This window comes from Polypterus senegalus, chromosome 9 (assembly GCF_016835505.1).
Source record: "Polypterus senegalus isolate Bchr_013 chromosome 9, ASM1683550v1, whole genome shotgun sequence".
NCBI classification, from domain to species: domain Eukaryota; kingdom Metazoa; phylum Chordata; class Cladistia; order Polypteriformes; family Polypteridae; genus Polypterus; species Polypterus senegalus.
In genome coordinates, this window is record NC_053162.1 from 861,025 (window position 1) to 879,807 (window position 18,783).

The window sequence follows — 18,783 nt, forward strand, 5'->3', positions numbered from 1 at the left end:
ACGCAAGTATATACAGTATTTTAATGATCCACTGGTGGAGGCCAGTTGGAAGTCCCCCTGTGTTCTTGTCAGGCAGTGTGTTCATCTCCTGGGTAAACCTGAAGTTCCATTTAAAGCACATTTTCCTTTAAGATTTTTTTTCCCTAACGTTTAAACTTGGTTGTTTAATCTGCCATTGTTTTTAGTGTCAACGTAGGAATGTATTCAGTAAAGTCTGAGAATTAATGAAGGGTGACCTCATAGACAGAATGCACTCTGACCTTGTGATTTGCAGGACGAATGGAGTTCCAGTTCAGTACGTGGTGTAGCAGTACAGTTCATTGTTTGTTGACTGTGTAGCATATTTCACATCCCCACAGTTCAGTGTTCCATATATGGTTTCAAATAATGATGTTAAAGTAATGCTTGCTAAAAGACATTGTGCAATATTTATGGTCCATACAAATACTGTATACACAGAAAGGGCGCAAACTCCGTGTGTGTGCCAAATATTAAGCTCCCCTTGTACTCCTCTCCGTCTGACACTTGGATGTCATTAAGGCTGGTAGTCTATGGATGGCAGTCTCTGACAACTGTTTGTATATTGTCAACGTCTGTTTTAAGAGTTTGTATTTGTCTACAGTGGTAAAGAACTGCTTTCAAGGTAAAGGACGGCCACTGTGAGCATCCATGTAGAGGGGAGATCGAAGATGTCCAAAAAATGAGGTTTATTTATTCTTCTACAAGTAACTCTTTCTCAAGGTATTTGACTCCAAATGTGAGGATGGTGTCTAAAAGAAATGACCATATCTGGCTTTAACAAATGCAGCGAGATATTAACTTTTCATAAATCTTGTAAACTGGTACTTTGAAACTTTGAACTGGTACTGTGATTCCTAACCAGTGCACCACTAGCCGGAATAGCAGAGTGCCTTGAAATTACTCAACGTTGCGGAAGAAAACGACTCTAAAGGTGGGTCTGGTAGTGACTGAAACTGTTTCAACTATGAAAGGATTCAGAAAGTTGGGCCCACATGATGCCCCAAAGATGATTACATGACCAATACTATTGGGTGCACCCCAGTTGAGTAATTACTCAACTTGAGCACAAAATGATTCTCTGCAGTGTTTCCCAAACGCCACACACTCCTAGAGAGAGCAGTGGCATTACAGAAATGCATTTCTTTATCTGTAGCCTCCTGGGGCCTGGCTTGACCCTTTTAAAAGGTGTGAGAATTTGGACAGCATGACCATTTGGCCGCTAGGTAGAGCTTGAGCCACACAGCTCCAGTAGCCCAGGAGCAGCATCTGGGATTGGCTGCTGTGGTCCCATTTACAGTGGAATTGTTCCACGTTGGTCAGACATTCAGGTGTTCACTCTCCAGTGCCTTGATACGTTCAGAGTGCATTTCTTCCACAAACCTTTGTCATTCCTAACCTAATAAGTCAGTCTCCAGAGGTGTAGAGAAGAGGCAAAGGTTTGGCAAGCTATAGGAGGTGAAGAGATTGAAAGAGGATCACAGAGGTGAGAAGGGGATTGCATTTGTGTTGTGGTGAGCGTCTGACGCAGTAGACCGCAGGATGATCTGTGTACGTGTCCCCAGAGGGCTGTCGTTGGATTGTTTTCTTTTGTTTGTTATTTAGAGAGAACAAAGTCTCTTTTTATGCTTTTGTGTAATTTAATGGTTTATCCTCCTTTTGTAGTGCCGAGTCCCTTTCGATGTGTTTTTGTGGCTGGGGTGCAGGTTCAGTGTCTGCAGTGCAGCCCCCCTAATAGTTGAGATCCTTCCATCCATACATAAAGTATTCAACACGCTCCAAATGAGTGTATGACAATGAGCCCTTACTGAACACTGCAGAAACGTAGGATTTAGAGGCCAGGCGACCAGCTGTGATGGACCAGGAGGAGGAACGAAGGTTTAGCACAGAAACCAAAGCTACTCGGCGGGCGCAGCACTACATGCATATTTTTAGTGAGCTGCTGTTGGCAGTGAGGCTGGCTTGACAAGTGTGTTTCCATGTGTCTCATTTGCTTGACAGGTTTCTTTTTCTATCTGGCGGTTTCAAGTTCTCTTCCTGCAGTGCCTTGAGTGGCTTTGGGTTTTTATTGAAAACCTTTTTTGGAATCCCCTGAAGGAATGTAAGTGCCATGAGCCCCAGGGAGCAACAGTGAAAGAAAGCAGACAATACCAAGCGAATTCAGGTCACTTTCATTTACATCTGCAGAAGTCAAGGGTCACCTCACAGCCATGTTTTCCACATCCTGTCTTTGAATCCCGTTTGGCAGCAGTTCCATTCATACCAGGATGTGGTTACATCAAACCATCATGTTAACCGCGTACATTAGCAGAACCCCCGACTGATAAAGGAGTCGCACTGAATGATTTTCCAATCCTTTCTCCTGCTTAACCATTTGCCTTCCCACATCTAACTGCATTATACGGTAACCTTGTTGATAAAGTCAGAAAGTTGAAAAACAAGGAGGTGTAAATAAAATATTCAAGCCTCCTTTAATCCATTGTTGCTGCATCTACTAAGTAGAATAAAGACCCCATTTAGTTAAACCCTGTCTGTTCTTTGATGGCAGTCACAAGCACTTCATATGTGCATTACAGGCCTTCTGGTCCCATCACTTTGTACACACAGAGCTTCCCGTTTTTGTGAATTGTAGCAGCAGTACACACTCATCGGTGCGGGAGTTTAAAGTTGTTTACTCCTTGCAGACTTGTCTCAAGTTTTAATGCAGTAATAATCTCTATTATAATAAAATTTTGGGACGAGACGTGATCTTCTTTGAAAGACTCTTTGACGTCCCGTGAGAGTAGATTTTACAACCTTTTGGAAAGAAGACCTGTGAGACGGTGACTTGCAAACAGTTTAAAACAAGATCACGGACATCTAACCTCTCAGTTGTTGGAATGCTTTTGGCAGATACACTTCATGTGCACCCAGCTCTTAAAAATGTTATTAAACGTTCTAGATGGCACATCAACGACTAAATGAAAAAGAAAGAGCAGCTAGGGGCAAATTCTGAAAATAAGGAAAGTAATAGTCGGGCTGCAACAAGTGGAAAACAGTTGGGGTCAGAAATAAAAGACTTCATAAAGACGTTCAAAAACGTTGGCATCATACACATGCAGAGCAGGTTACAGATTATGAAAGCAGTAAAATTCCAAAGTATCAAAAAAAAATAAAGCTCACATTAGCACAAACGATAAATTATTACTTGGTGAAAAAACGGAACAGCAAAAACCGGTTGAATATATGGGCATAAGTGATATGACGGAAGTATGTAGATATTGTAAGGCCTTAGTTTAAGTTGGAGACTTGTAGATCGTCTAATTCATGTTGCCATCAGGGAAAAGTCGTGTTTCTTCCCATTGAAGAGGTGTATCCATGAGAATTTAAAGATTTGTTGTTCTGTGAAAGTGCAATCCACAAACACTACAATAATCTGTTCGCGTTCACATCATTTGATGCTCAAAACGTAGATTTACACAATAATGGACCATACGCTATGAGAATCTGTGGTCCCGCAACAATTAAAGCTACGACAAGTTAAATTTCAAAGAAACCACAATTTGGTCAGGTGTGTATTTATGATCACGGAGAAGTGATGCAGCACAGAATCGAAAGAATATGTAACGATTCCCATGAAAATAACAATCTCTTTAAACTGTATATCCGGATAACCAAACCCGGTGGTGGGTGAGCAAAGCGAGCAGGGGCGGAGTTTTATTTAGCTTTGTTAATAATGTAGCAAAGTGTGCGGCCACCAAATGGAGCGCGTGCCACGGTTCACCTGCCAAGTTTCGCCTGCCTGAGGTCAAGTCCTCTCTGATGGAGGATCGCAGGGATTGTTGGGTAAAGGGGTCCTGTCATCGGATTGGCTGGCCCAGCTCTGACTCTGCTGTGCAATGGCCAATAGGGGGAGGCAACTTGATGGTCTCCAGGACTCTAAACAAATCCAAATTCTATTATGGGATGTCATAGTGAATTCTGCTCTGTACTTATAATATTATATTGTACTGAGTATGACTTGTGTTCTGCTCTGTCTATTGTGTTGTATTGACACCCACTGCATGCCCAACCTACCTGCAATGGGGTTCTCTCTTTGAACAGCCTTTCCCGAGGTTTCTTCCATTTTTTTTGTCTTCTTGAGTCAAGGCTGGGGGGCTGTCAAGAGCAGGGCCTGTTAAAACCCGTTGCTGTGTGATATTTTGGCTGCACAAAAATAAATGGTAATGTAATGTACACTGCTCACAAAAATTAAAGGAACACTTTAAAGAAACACATTAGATACATCAGATCTCAATATGAAGTTGGATATCTATACAAATAACGACAGGGCATTGTCTTAGGAACAAAAGGATGCCAAGTCTTTTAATGGAAATAAAAGTTTTCTGCCTACAGAGGGCTCAATTGTGTAGACACCCTAAAATCAGAGTGAAATGAAGATGTGGCAGGCTAGTCCATTTTTTCAAAAACTTAATTTCTGCTACTCAAAATGCTTTTCAGTATCTTGTGTGGCCCCCACGAGCTTGTATGCATGCTTGACAACGTCGGGGCATGCTCCTAATGAGACGACGGATGGTGTCTTGTGGCATTTCCTCCCAGATCTGTATGAGGGCATCCCTGAGCTGTTGTACAGTCTGAGGAGCAACCTGGCGGCGCCTAATGGACCGAAACATAATGTCCCACAGATGTTCTATTGGGTTTAAGTCAGGGGATCGTGAAGGCCATTCAATTGTTTCAATTCCTTCATCCTCCAGGTACTGCCTGCATACTCTTGCCACATGAGGCCGGGCATTGTCGTGCATTAGAGGAAACCAGGACCTACTGCACCAGCGTAGGGTCTGACAATGAGTCCAAGGATTTCATCTCGATACCTAATGGCAGTCAAGATGCCGTTGTCTAGCCTGTAGAGGTCTGTGAGTCGCTCCATGGATATGCCTCCAAGATCATCACTGACCCACCACCAAACCAGTCATGCTAAACGATGTTACAGGCAGCATAATGTTCTCCATGGCTTCTCCAGACCCTTTCACTTCTTTCACATATACTCAGGGTGAACCTGCTCTCATCTGTGAAAAGCACAGGACGCCAGTGGTGGACCTGCCAATTCTGGTATTCTATGGCAAATGCCAATTGAGCTCCCCGGTGCTGTGCAGTGAGCACAGGGCAGTAGACATTTGGGCCCTCAGGCAACCCTCATGAAGTCTGTTTCTGATTGTTTGGTCAGAGACATTCACACCAGTGGCCTGCTGGAGGTCATTTTGTAGGTCTCTGGCAGTGCTCATCCTGTTCCTCCTTGCTCCTTTTTTGCCCATTAAAAAACATTCAACTCAAGACTCATTCCACTCAATTACTGTATGTACTGTATACAAATTAAGGTGCAATATAGGGCATGATAACTATTTCCTTTAATGTGGACACAATAAATAAAAAACAACTTTAAATGCAATTTAAGGCATCATTGCTTCTTGGAGAGAGAAATAAAAACTAGCTTATGTCCACATCATCAAAAGAAGAAAGGAAAGCAAAGCAGACCTGAGCTTATAATTTCAATTTTGCTTTCCAAAAACATGAGGATGTCTACATTTTCTGGGGAAAGTCTAGATCTCTTTGCTGTAACTATGTCCCCTGCTGTTGAGATTACCCTTTCGATAGGCACTGAAGTGCCAATACAGGGCTTCGTATCTCCCACTTCGCTGTGATGTAATGAGTGGTCACGGTCACATAGCTTTCTGTTGCCCTGGAGGTCCACCCGTCTGTAGTTAGGGCCACAGAAGATGCCTGGGACAGTTCAGCCATAACTTTTGACTTTTCCTGCTCATACATACTTGGAAAGATATTGTCACTGAAGTGAGTGCGTGACGGAATATCATAGCGTGGCTCAAGCACGTGCATCATATGTTTAAACCCCTTGTTTTGCACAACAGAATATGGTAAGGTGACCACCTGTCCCCATTTTCCGGGGACAGTCCCCTTTTTCGGACAACTGTCCCCACTCAAACGTCCCAGTTTTGTTCCCGGTTTCAGCTGGTTCACTTTATTGAATGTATCCCATCACCACGATAATTTGAACTCGGTGTGTGTGCGCAGTGTTTTGACGGAGGTTATGCTTTACCACATCCTGCAACTTCGGCGAGAAATCACCAGCTTATCGAGTTGATAAGCTTTCACTTTATACTCTGTAGTGTTTAGCGTCCCTACTCGTGGTCTGTAGATTCTAAGAGAGGCACGCCGTGCTCTGCCTCTGACTGGCCGTGTCTACGCGTGGCTTGTTTCGGCTCTGCTCTTCCACCCGTTTCTGCATTTTGGCGCAGTGATTCCTGTGATTCAACATGAGTGCTAAAAGGAAGTGTCAGTTCAATGATGGGCTTCAGCGTGAATTTTTGTATTTGCGTCTGACCCCCAGCTGCTTCTGTTGTGATCTGCAGTGTGTGCGACTCAGTTTTCCATCGGTAGTGATGGGAGAACTTCAATCACGGAACACGAGGGGAGTAGTCTACTCTCCTCTAGCCCCCCATGTCCCCGGATTGGCCCAAAAAATTCTGGTCACCTTAAATATGGCCTCATGTCTGTGGCAACAAACACCCCAATAGCTTTTGTAATAGCTTTAGCCCGGTCTGATTGTGCAGTAAAGGACTGCTTAATTGCCTCGGATATCTTTGGTTGTTGCGCAGCCATTGTCTTGGGTCCTGTCACATCAGGGTGGTGGCGTTTTAAATGAGTGGCCATGCCCGACGTGTTGCCAGTCTCATAGGGCTTTTATCCACTACCCTTTTCCCATCAACATATTTAACAGGGAAGCCAAAATGCTCCCACACATGAGACTTAAATGATGCTGGAGGTTTGTCGAGCTCCTCTGCTTGAACTGCTACCGCTGGCCATGACCACGCATATAAAGCGGCAAACTGGACAAAAGTCGAGCGAAAGTGTGCGAGAAAGAGAGTGTGTGAGAGAAGTTTAATTGCAGTCCAGTGTGTGGGAGGTTGAGAGAGAGTGCGACAGACACGCGCACAATACAGTGGAACTTTTTTTTTTTTTCCCGATCACGCGTGTGCCGAACTGTGGACAAGAATCCGTTCGGATCACGGATCAACAGTGATCCGTTGCACCACTAATAGAATAGAAATATTCGAGATGTGAGCGTTCTCTCCTTGCATTAAGCCAAAAAGTACACAAAGGCAAAATGAAGGAATTCTGTCTCACTCACTCCAGTTCAAAATGGAGCAGATTATTGTGTAAATGACATATGGACATACTCTATTTGAAATGTGTCATTGAAAATGACAGATGAAGTTTAGATATCATTTGTCCAGATATATGTAAGTAGAATCGGTTTTAGTAAAGCGTTGCCATTAAAGTCTGCATCTTGTGGTGGTTCTTGTCATAATAACTACACGGTGAAGCCAGCCGATGTCTGCACAGTGCTCAGCTCTGCTGTCTCGTTGCTGCAGACGTCTTGGGTTTGAGTCTTCATGGAGTCCCCAATGAGGCACATGACCTGCATTGTGAGGGAGCGTCAGTTACGGCACTACAGCCATGTGGTGTGATTCCTAAGGGTGATTTGACTTATTGTTTGGACCAGGCCAAGGGGGTGCCCGTGTTGCATCTGGCTGAGGAAGATAGGTGGTCCTTTCCATGTGTCTGCTTGGGGGGGTTGCCAGCCAGGATCCTGAGCTGTTTTGTCGTGTGGTGGATGCAGCGACATGCTATACCAGGGCATGCTCCCCAACCTGACCTGACCTGTTTTAATGTGCACCAAGGCAGAATCGTCCTTATGCAATTCAGAAATAGCCGTCGTTGTTGTTTTGGTACAGAGGTCACAGTTCAAGGTATTTGGTGAGCACTTCAGGTGTTCAGGAGGTGCCAATGTAAGGCGTATGTTCATTAGAGAATCTGTGTGGAACTTTTCAGTGTTGTGTTTTATCGGAAGCGCGTTTCAAACCTGCTTGTGTTTGTGAGTTGGGACGGCCTGTACGTGTAGTCGTCGGAGGGCATCTGCTGCTTTGTAATTCTCTGTAGTGCCGTCTGTGCTCTTTCAGACAAGTTTTAGTTGGTCTCTCCTGTAAATATATGGAATACTGTTTATTACAGCGTGTGCCGAGTCTTCTCTTCTGAGGAACTCCATTATTCATTCTTTGCCAAAGAGAAGCTGACCTTCTATACTGTCAGTTGTAAATATCCATCCCATCCATTTTCAGGAGATGTTGTTTTAATGTGCACCATTTAATGTAAAATCTTTACATGTGGCATTCTGTTTTCTGTTGTCTTTTTTTTTTTTTTTTTTTAATATTTCATGTTTCTCGCTCATCTGCATATCTCATTGCCTTCTTTTTATCCTTTTGCATTTTAGGTTTGTGGGAAATAAACAACGATTAAATGTTACACTGACAAGAGCAAAACAGAGCCTCTTTATCTTGGGGCATTTGAAGACCCTCATGGTATGTTTCTGTTCTCCTATGTGGTGATGCTTTCCTGTGTCGTTAAGAACTTCTGTACCACACTTTCCCATTTGTTGTTTCTTTAATAGTAGAGCTGCTGATTAATTGCTGTAGCGCATGCAATTAATGTGTTCATTTCTGTGATCACATTTAACGCAACCCCTTAGTTCATTCATTTAATCTGCTCAATTTGACCCTCCTTCACACTAAATACAGCAGTGCCAAGTGAATCCAAGCCTCTTGATGAGGCAGGGCCAGACTGGGAAGCTTAGTCTACCCCAGGCCAGGCCACACAATATACGTCCGTTTTCTTGTACAGGCACAAAAACCAACAAACACCATTTTGTCTTGGAATTTTTTATGAATGAGGAGACGGTACATTCAACCTTTACACATACGTTTGACTCTCAAGACAACCTCGGATGAAATGTGGAACACCACTTCATAAATAAATAATCCTTGTTGTTCTCTAATATTAATATCAAAACAAATGTGCAAAAATCACTGAACCGCAAAAAGTAGTCGTCAGTGGAATCCCCAGTTCAGAGATCAGGTTTGCTGTTTCAGCCGGGAGTCTGGGATCTCCACAGCCAAGCCGGTGTCAGTGTCTTCCACAAAGTGTGAAGTGTTGGTCAAAAAAGACCATTTTGAATTCTTCAGAAGACTCAGAAAATGTCAGAGTGCCACAGAATTCTGTCTGTAAAAAGAGTTAACTATGAACCGTTTGGCGTGGCCTGTTCAGTCTCTCGTAGCGCTAAGGTTTAACTATCCGAGTGCGAGAGATGCATTTTAAAAAATATTAAAGTAAAAACAAGACCCGTTCATTAACAGACTTGTCATGAAATAAGGTACATTTAAAACCACAAATCTTTTCACTTGCATACATGTTTCATTAATAAAAAAATAAACCGTTCTGTGTAGCCTATTCAGTCACTCTGAGGGCAGGGATGTTAAGTCATTAAAATCTGAAACAAAAATAAATACCCAGTAACACATACCAAAACCCATACAACATCCAAATATAACTCAAAGTATATTATAACCCTTTTTAAACAATATTCATATATACTTTTAATCACAAATGCACCAGACGTACGCACCGCTCCTGCATCCAAGCAGAAATGAAACCCTTCAACATTAAACCGAAAGGATTTGTGCCCAATACAGAGCAATAACGCTGGCTCGTTTTCCAGTATAATAACATTGTATAATTTCACTGGTTGCTCTGAATGCCAGGCAGCAGGCCACTGGGAAAGCTGCCACTGATTGTAAACGTCAGTGCGGCACTGAGCAGTAGTAGTGGGTCACCAGCACTTGATCGCTCCCCAGGTTATTTCTTGATGACCATCTTCATTCACACACAACAGCAGAGTTGCCTCTTGTTCCTTTATAATACAGGATTGAAACGTACAATACTGCCTACTGTTTTGAATCAGTAAGGGACACTTTTTGACCCAGATTTTCATTCATATTAATTCATATTTAGACCATTAGAACAATCAGGATGAGAACTGGCCGTTCAACCCAATAAAGCTCTCAAGTCCTATCCACTTAATTCTTCCAAGTTTTGAAAGTCCTTAAAGTTCTCCCGTCTACCCCACTACAGTACTTGGTCTGACTGTGTGTCTGGTCCTCTGCATTAAGACAAATGTCCTAATGTTTGAGCATAATTTACCCTTAACAAGTTCCCATCTGTGTTCCCGTGTTCTCCATGAACTCATTTTCACCATCTTGATCCACTGGACTAATTAATTCCCTTTATAATTTTAAGACACTTCAGTCAGGTCTCCTTTTAATCTCCTTTTGCTTAAAGCACTAGCTCATATATAGATTAGTTCTTCTTGATAATGATTTCTGTTGGCTCTGTATCTCTTGGTGTTTATAGTGGAGGTGGTTATTTTTTAATCACATGGTTTTTAGGGGTAAAGGAAATAAGAAGCAGTGTCAAGATATTCATGAAGAAAATCTCAAATATACTCGTGTCACACAGTCCGTCTACATGCCAGTTTATCCCATCGTGTGTTCACAACATCCGAAGCACTTGGGTGTTTGACAAATTTACTGTTTAAATATTTCCAGAAAATAAGAGCAGCATCCCCGTGACCCTGTGTTCGGATTCAGCGTGTTGGACAGTGGATGGATGGATAAGAGCAGCATATGACAAACTGTGATCAAGAAAATGGGAGCTTTGGAACTGAATTGAGGGCTCTTGAGCAGCGAGTAACTGGTGGCAGCCCCCAAGTTCTTTATTGGACAGATTTTCATGGGCTGCATTTGTTAGTCAGCTTCAAATTACTTTGCGTTTCTCTGTGTCTTCGTATAATCGTTATTTGATTACAGATTTCTTCAATTTATATTGTCAGCCAACACTGAGTGCAGGGCGCCATAAAAATGAATGGAATTGAATGAGGTGGGAGTTCAGTTCAAAAGCTTCGATTCGGTTTTTTTTTTTTTTGGTTTTTTTTTTTAATGAGTATTTTCCAGAAGTGTGTTTTCTAAAATATATTTTGATCGGAATGCACATATTAGGAGTCCTTCACAAAGGTTACACAACATGAAGGTACAACACATATAACTGGAGTTCTTTAACTTTTTAAATGGATGTTTTGAGTCTGTCTGCAGCTCTTCATGCTAGGTCTCCATTAAAGCCCTTTGTGTAAGGAATGTTGTCTCCATCCTCCATAAAAACACAGGAGAGAGGTTTTCTCTGCCATCCCTACCAACAACATGGAGTACATAATATATAGAAATGATTGTTTTAGGGTGGCGTATTCTTTGCATATTCACATAAATGACCAACAGATTGCAGTGTACTTGCTTTTTCAACTTTCAATATGGCCACATAAGCAAAGTGTTGCACGTAAAAGTGGTCCCCATCTGGGCTAATCACATGATCCTGTACTTTGAATGGGACAGACTAGCGATGAAGGAGTCTGGTTGATGGCAAAGGTAGAGAACATCAGTTAAACACTCTGCTGTGTTTCTGCTTTACAAATCCTTGGCCTCCATTTAGTATTCTGTGTTGCTGTGTGTAGATGAAGGTAGCGAGAGGGAGAGTCATGTTGGTAAGACTTGGATATAATCCTTTGTTAAGATAATTACCGGTTGTAAGTCCACTGAAGACGTCCCGCCTGTTCTCTCCCAGCTCCCCTGTCTACTACGGAGTACAACACCTAATTCTGCTCTTAACATTTGGACTCCCCTGTTACTCTCGCTGATCTCCTCCACAGTTACGCTCCTCTCGCTCCTCACGTCCTCATCTGCGGCTCTAGTTCCGCTACCTTCTCTCCTGGTGCTCTGGAATTCTCTTCCCTCTCCCATCCGTCTGCTGGACCCCGTGACACAATTCATCTATGATTGTTAACTGTTGTTAAAGCCAGTTCTGTTCTCTTTGTTTGCTGCTGCTTTTTGCCTTTGTTGTTGGATTTTTATTTTTTTATATGCTTCTGTTTTTATATTTTCTTGTTTTCTCATTCTTTGTAAGGTAAGCTTGAGTGCTAAGAAAGGTGTGTATTAAATAAACTGTATCCTGACTAGGATTATTAGAAATGTCATATGCAGGGATTGTCTTGTTTAATAACACAAGCATTTCTTTTTTGTTCTGGGCCATGTTCACTTAAAGTTGTACCTCTGGGACTGTGTGCCCGCCTTTAAACTGGGCCGTATGTGCCCCTCACTGAAGCACTGATCCTTGGGAGTTTTCTTTCTGCTCTCCTCTGATTTGGAAATTCAGTTTTATTTATTTATTTATTTATTTATTTGGTTCTGCACTTTTTTTGGATTTATTATTTTGCCTGGGGCTTTGCTTAAGGCTTTTATTTATAAATTATTTTGCTGCTTTTTTTTTTAATAATGATGCACTTGGAAATATTTTTAATGTGAAGAAACATTGCTTTGTGTGTTGTAAGCCAGTGGTCTCACGGTTCCCCTCTTCCTATAGTGATATTTTCTTCAATCCATAAGGCCTGTTCCTTGAAGTCAGGCCAGGCTGATTTTATGCTGGTGAGGCCTACCCTGACTTTCCGTTGGAGACCCTCTGCGTGTTTGAGTTTTTGTGAGCTGTAAGTTCTCTGCTTTGGTCCCACCAGTCACAACAGCAACATTTATTTCTGTAGCCCATTTTCATACAAACAACGTAGCTCAAAGTGCTTTACACGACTCCTCCGTGGCAGTAGGGCTAACTGTCCTTCGCTCTTCCCAAAGATAAATATTAGGAGGAGCTGTGCGCTCATCATTGGAAAGCCGTGATGAATGATATGAAGTCTTTGAGAATAGCAAGCTGTAAACTGGCATCGTGGACTTGCTTTATTAGGGTTACGCGTGTCCTTCTGCATTGCACGGCCGTTAAGCTGTCGTAAATGTGTAGCTGCTTTGGCCTCCGTGTTACTCCCTCCCCGTCCACCACGTACATCTAAGCAGTGGAGTTTGGAATGAAGGCACCAAGAGGTGGTTTGGATGTTTTGTATAAAAGACGTTTCTGAATAAATCTCTTTAAACATCTTCAGCAGTCAGAATAAAACAAATACAGTATATGTAAATAAATTCTTTTAATCATTTGCCAGTAACGGTGGAACTCCTTGAAAACTTTGAAGTTGCTGTTTCGTGGTCTGGATGTTTGCAGGTCTTTTGGACATCTGAAAGTTGTGTCGTCTAATTTTGTTTGTTTCGTCTAACAGGATCACAGAGATTGGAGTGCATTAATTCAAGATGCTCACAAACGAGGCAACATCATCAGAACCCAGGAAAAAGACTACAAAAAAGACGCAGTGAAGATTTTCAAACCCGAGCCTGGCTTGAACCGCAGCTTATCGTATCCCCCGTCAGACTCCTCCAGATCCCAACCTAAGCCTTCGGGGTCTTCTCCGGCACCGACCAGTAGCAACCAAGGCCTCGTGCCACCAGCCTCTTCTCACTCCACAGCCCCCATCAGCGCGGCCGCGACAGTGGACAGAAGGCACACTACGGAAACCTTAACGGCCGTTGCTACTCAGGTGCTGAAGTCCTGTCTGGCCCTCCCTTCAGTAAGGCCCCCCATGCCAAAGGAGACTTCAAAAGACCCCAGGCTGGCAAGTAGGCGGCGTGATACCCCAAAAAATCAGCCATCCACTGAGAAAGGCCCAGCTGCTGCTAACAGGATGCAAAGCTCCAGCAACCCCGGCAAGACTTTACCAGTGCCAGCTAGAGATGACGGAAGAGCGCCTCCTTTCAGAGAACGACATCCACGATGGGAAGACCAAGCCCGCCCTCCGAAAAGGCCGCTGGACTCGAGGGAATATGACGTTTCACATAAGCGGCAGAAGTGACAACAGCGGAGGTCATGGAAGGCAGCATGACGAGCCCATGGAGGTTTTACTTGTGATGCCGTTGTTGGCTCACTGGTACGGTGGCCTGAAAATGGCGCGTCCCCAACCCTAAGTTCATCTTAACTGTTGAGTTGGTTTATGTTAATGTCATTTCATGTTTACTTGATGGCCATGTGTTTGTTTGTTTGTTTGTTTGTTTTAATTTGAATGTATTGTTTTGTTAAAAAAGTGCACTTTTTAAAATGAAACTACCTCTTACAAAAAGATAAAGCAAAAAGGTCCTGCCCTCCTAAGAGTGCTGCTCTTCCAAACGTACAACCCATCAGGCAGAGGAAAGGCAAGCGCTTGGTGAGGATCCTAGCAGAGGATTTAGAGGGCCGATGGGTGGTCCCGCTCGTTTGTCTGTCTAAGTGACCACTGAGCTGCTATGTCACGATATTCCAATTCTTCAATTCAAAGGCAGATTGTATTGTTTGGGGGGATTCTGTAGCGGAGGTCGAGAAGGACTTTCAACTTACATGGGCATCTTACCTAAAGACTCGCTTGGGACATCGGCGGGATCCTGTGGTGTTGCGTGTTGGTTAGCTGAGCGGTGACCGTCCTCTCCCCTGAATGAGAGGTAGACGGGTGAGCCTGGGGGGACAACTAAAACACATGACTGTCGGCTGTGGCCTGGAAAGCGAGGGGTCCGAAGCTGACGTTTATCAGAACTCCACTAGCGGGGGACGCGTCTGCTCTCTGCGGTTCTCGGAGCTCAAAGGGCCTTTGTGTGATTTGCTGGAGTCGCAGTAGCAGCACCTCTGGACATTTTTATTATTCCCCAAACCTCCTCCTCCTTTTTAAGAAATGATTTTATGTTTTAATTGTTTTTGCCATCCACATTACAAGTAAACTTCCGATATTTTTTAAGGTGCGTTTCAGTCTGGGCCCTCTAGTGCCTGTTGTGACGCCAGCTTGTCTTCCTTTTTTGAGCGAGGTTTGCACTTTAGGCTCCTCTCAAGCAAAGTATTCCTGTGTGTTCAGAAGCATTAAACGGAGGCCAGGCGTTGGCACAGAAACGCATGCCATTGTTAGCCCTCACTACAGCAGTGCCAGTTCAGCGGACTCATTTAATGGTTGGTCACACTTTGTGACTGTTTGGCTTTTTTGGTTTTGTTTTCAGTTCGGCCAAATGCTGAAGGATGGGCCTGCAGGGAGTGAGGCTGGCATGGCCCACCGCTTGGCATTCTTACTCGGGTTACAAGTGTCAATGTTTTAAACTGTTGTTGTTTAGATTTCACATTTCTGCTCAGTTACTCAGTTACTCATTCTAGCCTTGACAAGAAGCTCTGCTCCGATTCTTTGTAGAGGCTGGTCCTTTATAATTCAAGTGCAGGATTGGCCACTGGCACTGACTGCCAGCGTTTGGCTGCGGGCGCCAGTGGCTGCTTTGCAATACACCCCAGCCAGTTCCATTTCTGCAGTTTTGGGGTCTGACCCATCATGGCTTTGGTGAGGTGGGCTGGCCATCTCAGTCGGGGGGCTAACGCCCTTTTAAATTCTCTTTGTAAATACTCCCTGTAGATAACGCGAAAGTTGGTTTATATATTTCCTTTTTTACGTTTCCTGCAAAGCTATTAAACTGAATAACAAAGCCCTCATTGTCTCTTTTTCTTTTCATTTTTTTTTTTTTCTTCTAAAGGCTGACGACACATAAATGGCATTTATGATGGACGAGATGCTCTACCTCAATGCATGAAGAAAGCGGAGTCGAGTCGACCAGGAACGTGGAAGTGGCTCAGTCGCTCGCTCGCTCGGTCAGCTGGCTGCCCAAACCCTCATTCATAGGATTCTGCCTTTCAGCTGGCAGCAGAGCTGTGTCGTCTCTGGTGCTGCACACAGTGGCTTTAAACATGGCACTGTCCTAGGATGCAAAATGTCTGCCCTGGTCAACTATGTGTGGCATTTTTGGGAAGTGGAAGACCCGAGGAGCGATGACACGTCAGCGAGGAAGGGGTACACCATGCAAACGCGCAGCGAGGGGCCGCCGAGGTCTGAAGCAAGCAAGAATGGCTTTGACGTGGCATCACTCAGAGTTCCAGGCTGCCACGGGTCACAACAAAACTGCATGAACTGTGGGGTGGGGCCTTCATGAAGTGGGTAGTGCCAAGTCTAGGCTGGAATGGTGCAAAGTAGGGTGTAACATGGGGTGACAGAGCAGTTGGCAACATGTTCTCTGGAGTGAAGAGTTGCACAGCAGTAGCTGGCAGTCTGATTAATCAATCTGCCCGCAGAACGCTACCTTCTGAGCTGTGTAGTGCCAACTGGGAACCTTGGTGCAGGAGGCATAATGCCAGGGCTGGGCTCGGCCCCTTGGTTCCAGGGAAGTGTCCAGTTGATGCTGCAGTATATGAAGACATTTGAGTTGATTGTGCACTTCAGTTTGTGGAAGTCTCCTTTAATGTGGCAGCTTTCACAATGGAGGAACTTGAGTGACCTGCCTTTCAGAAGGCATTGGCATGCCAAGCCTGGTCTTTTCGTCCACTATTCATACCTGACCCCAAAAATGCTCGTTGTGGCGGAGTGGGCACACATTCCCATAGAGACACCCTGAAATCTTGCATGCTGTATTAATGCCCAAGGTTTTGAGGTGGGATGTCCGCCAAGCTCCTGTAGGAATCTCACAAGTAGAGTGCCCTTTGCCCGCTGGGGAAGATTAAAGTGCAAGTGTGGCCACTAGTTAAGTCCCCAAGGGTGGAGAAGGTTGGCCCAAAACCAAACTTTGACTGACTGAACCAGGGTGGGCAAGCCTTTTTGGTGAGCTGGATGAATGTTCAGTGATGACTTGTGCTTTGGGTTGTGCCAATGAGCTCCAGCAGGCTGGCATTGACTCTAAAAGGTTTGCTTCAGGTGATGGTTTATTGAAGAAACTTTTTCTTTAAAGCCGTTAAGGGCACAACTTTAAAGACAAGTGCCAAGATTTTAATCCGTCGGTGCACTCAATGCCTATTTCTGCACCTGTGACTGCCACCTAATGATGGCATGGGCACAGCTGCCTGGTGAAGCATTGGCAGTCTGAGTTGTCCAAAGAGTGAAGTCATTTTGAACGAGGTCTGTCGTGGTCCCAAAAACCGAGAATCTAACCTGAGTGGCACGGCTGTGTCACCCGAGTGTGGTGACTTCAAATGGACGTGATTATTGTAAAGTGCAAAGAACGCGGAGTGAGAGAGAGAGAGTGGCAGCGCTCTGCTAAACCACATGAGCCCACCTGAGGGCCGTGACTGCCATCTTCAGCTGGGTTGGCATGACACACAAAGTGCCCACCGTCACTAGTGGGTGTTCATCTTAACTCCAAACACGGGTTCAAGTACCGCGATGGTCTGCTTCGGTTGCTCAGTCCTCCTCCTCCTCCTCCTCCCCTTTTGTAGATGGTGCTCTTGGTTTGTGTCCAAACACCCCCTGATGTTCCTCCTGATCACATGGCCAACTTTAAAGGCCTTCTGTGTCACCGCACTGCATGCCCACCCGCTCTTAATGAAGAAGGCATGAGATGAACAAGTAAGCCTGATGCCCCCAAGGAGTCCACTTAGTTCTGTTGAGTTACCTTTTGGATGGCAGCACATGGCAAATCTCTACGCATACCCCATCCGGTTCTGCCACCTCATGAGAGCCGTGGTATTGGACGTGTGATGGACTGAAGGTGTGCCCACTCCTGCATTAAACCCACCATGGGGAGAAACTGTATCAAGGCCCACCCGCATCCCCCTCCCAGTACATTGTGGAGTGTGACTATGGCCAGGGACCCGCTGTGTGCCAATGGGGGGGGGGTCAGCAATGGCACCATGGCAAACACATGCACTGCTTTTTATTACTAGAATTCTAGAAATGAGCTGGAGTGCCCCCCCCCCCCAGTATCAGCTCCGATGGGAAATAAGAGTAAAGGGGGGTTGGGGGGTCTTTGTCAGACTTCATTCAAATGATGTAAATAACTGAAGGAAGAAAGTTCTGGAAGGAACGACGACGCTGAAGTTCTGGAACGTTCTGCAAGTCAACGGCTGAAGTTTATCTGAGTGAGTCGAGACACTTGAGCTGTCGGGCATGACTTCCTGTCCCTGTGCCAGCTGCGATGTGCCCCTTGTCTGGATTAGGCGAGGTAGAAACTGACGTGACACAGGAGGAAAGACCCCAGAAAACACGGTAATGATGTGCAGCCAAAGGGCTGAAAATGCCCACCTTGAGTGTCAGAGCGGATGAGTCGGCCTGAAATGAGTGACGTTACTCTGATGCATCAGTCGAGTGGCCAAAGGATCGTCACGACTGGAGAATTGCAGATGTTAGGTGGGCCTTGGGGTCTGAAAGTCTCCAAAACTGGGATCAGATGCCACCTCCATAAACACAAGTACTTTGGGTTGGCTGCTTGATCACGAACACCTGCCTTACGGTGACAGTTGATGGACGGGGGGCACATCCTGTGGAGACCCTGATGATGGCCCACCATGATGCTGGTCAGCAAGACACTTGTAGGGTCAACACCTTCTCATATGAGGGTCCTCATGACGTTCTGTGCTCCTTCACACCCACTCAAGTTTGCTGATGGTCCGTGCCTTCTGGGGTCTCCACCATGTGGCCTCGGACTCTAATGTAGGCTCTTCACGTGTAGCCCCTCATTACCCACCTTCAGCTGAGCTCCTCAGTGTGTATGAGAAGTGTCTTTGGTGAACTGGCGAGGGTCCGCAGTGAGCCGACTCCAGAGCACGTCTTGGGTACCGAGCCAGTAAAGTCTTGAGACGCCTGAAGACCCTCACTGACATCATCTCCATTATGTACGGTGATTTGGGTGGAGATGTCACACCCGCCGGGAAGGGGCAGCGGGACGCTAAAGCAGGTCAGGGCGCGTTGGCCAAACCTTCTAACTAACTTAATGTCCTCCCCCCTCCCCCAGTTTACAGACCCACTTACCCAGGGTGGGGTTGTGGGGCAGCTGGAGCCCCGGATAGGACACCAGTCCAGTGTTGGTGAGCCCACACACATTGAGGTCCACGTTCAGGTCACCACAATGAGATGTTGGT

At 45.0% G+C, this 18,783-nt stretch overlaps 1 protein-coding gene across 1 annotated transcript in view; it reads left to right on the forward strand.

Moving 5' to 3' along the window:
* setx (senataxin) overlaps positions 1-15,369 on the forward strand; it is a 122,846-nt gene extending 107,477 nt beyond the window's left edge. The window contains exons 24-25 of the mRNA XM_039762571.1: positions 8,345-8,432; positions 13,109-15,369. Of these exons, the coding sequence (XP_039618505.1) occupies positions 8,345-8,432; positions 13,109-13,735 (715 nt within the window). The 3' untranslated portion in view covers positions 13,736-15,369. The remainder of the gene's footprint in view (positions 1-8,344; positions 8,433-13,108) is intronic.
* The last annotated feature ends 3,414 nt before the right edge of the window (positions 15,370-18,783 follow it).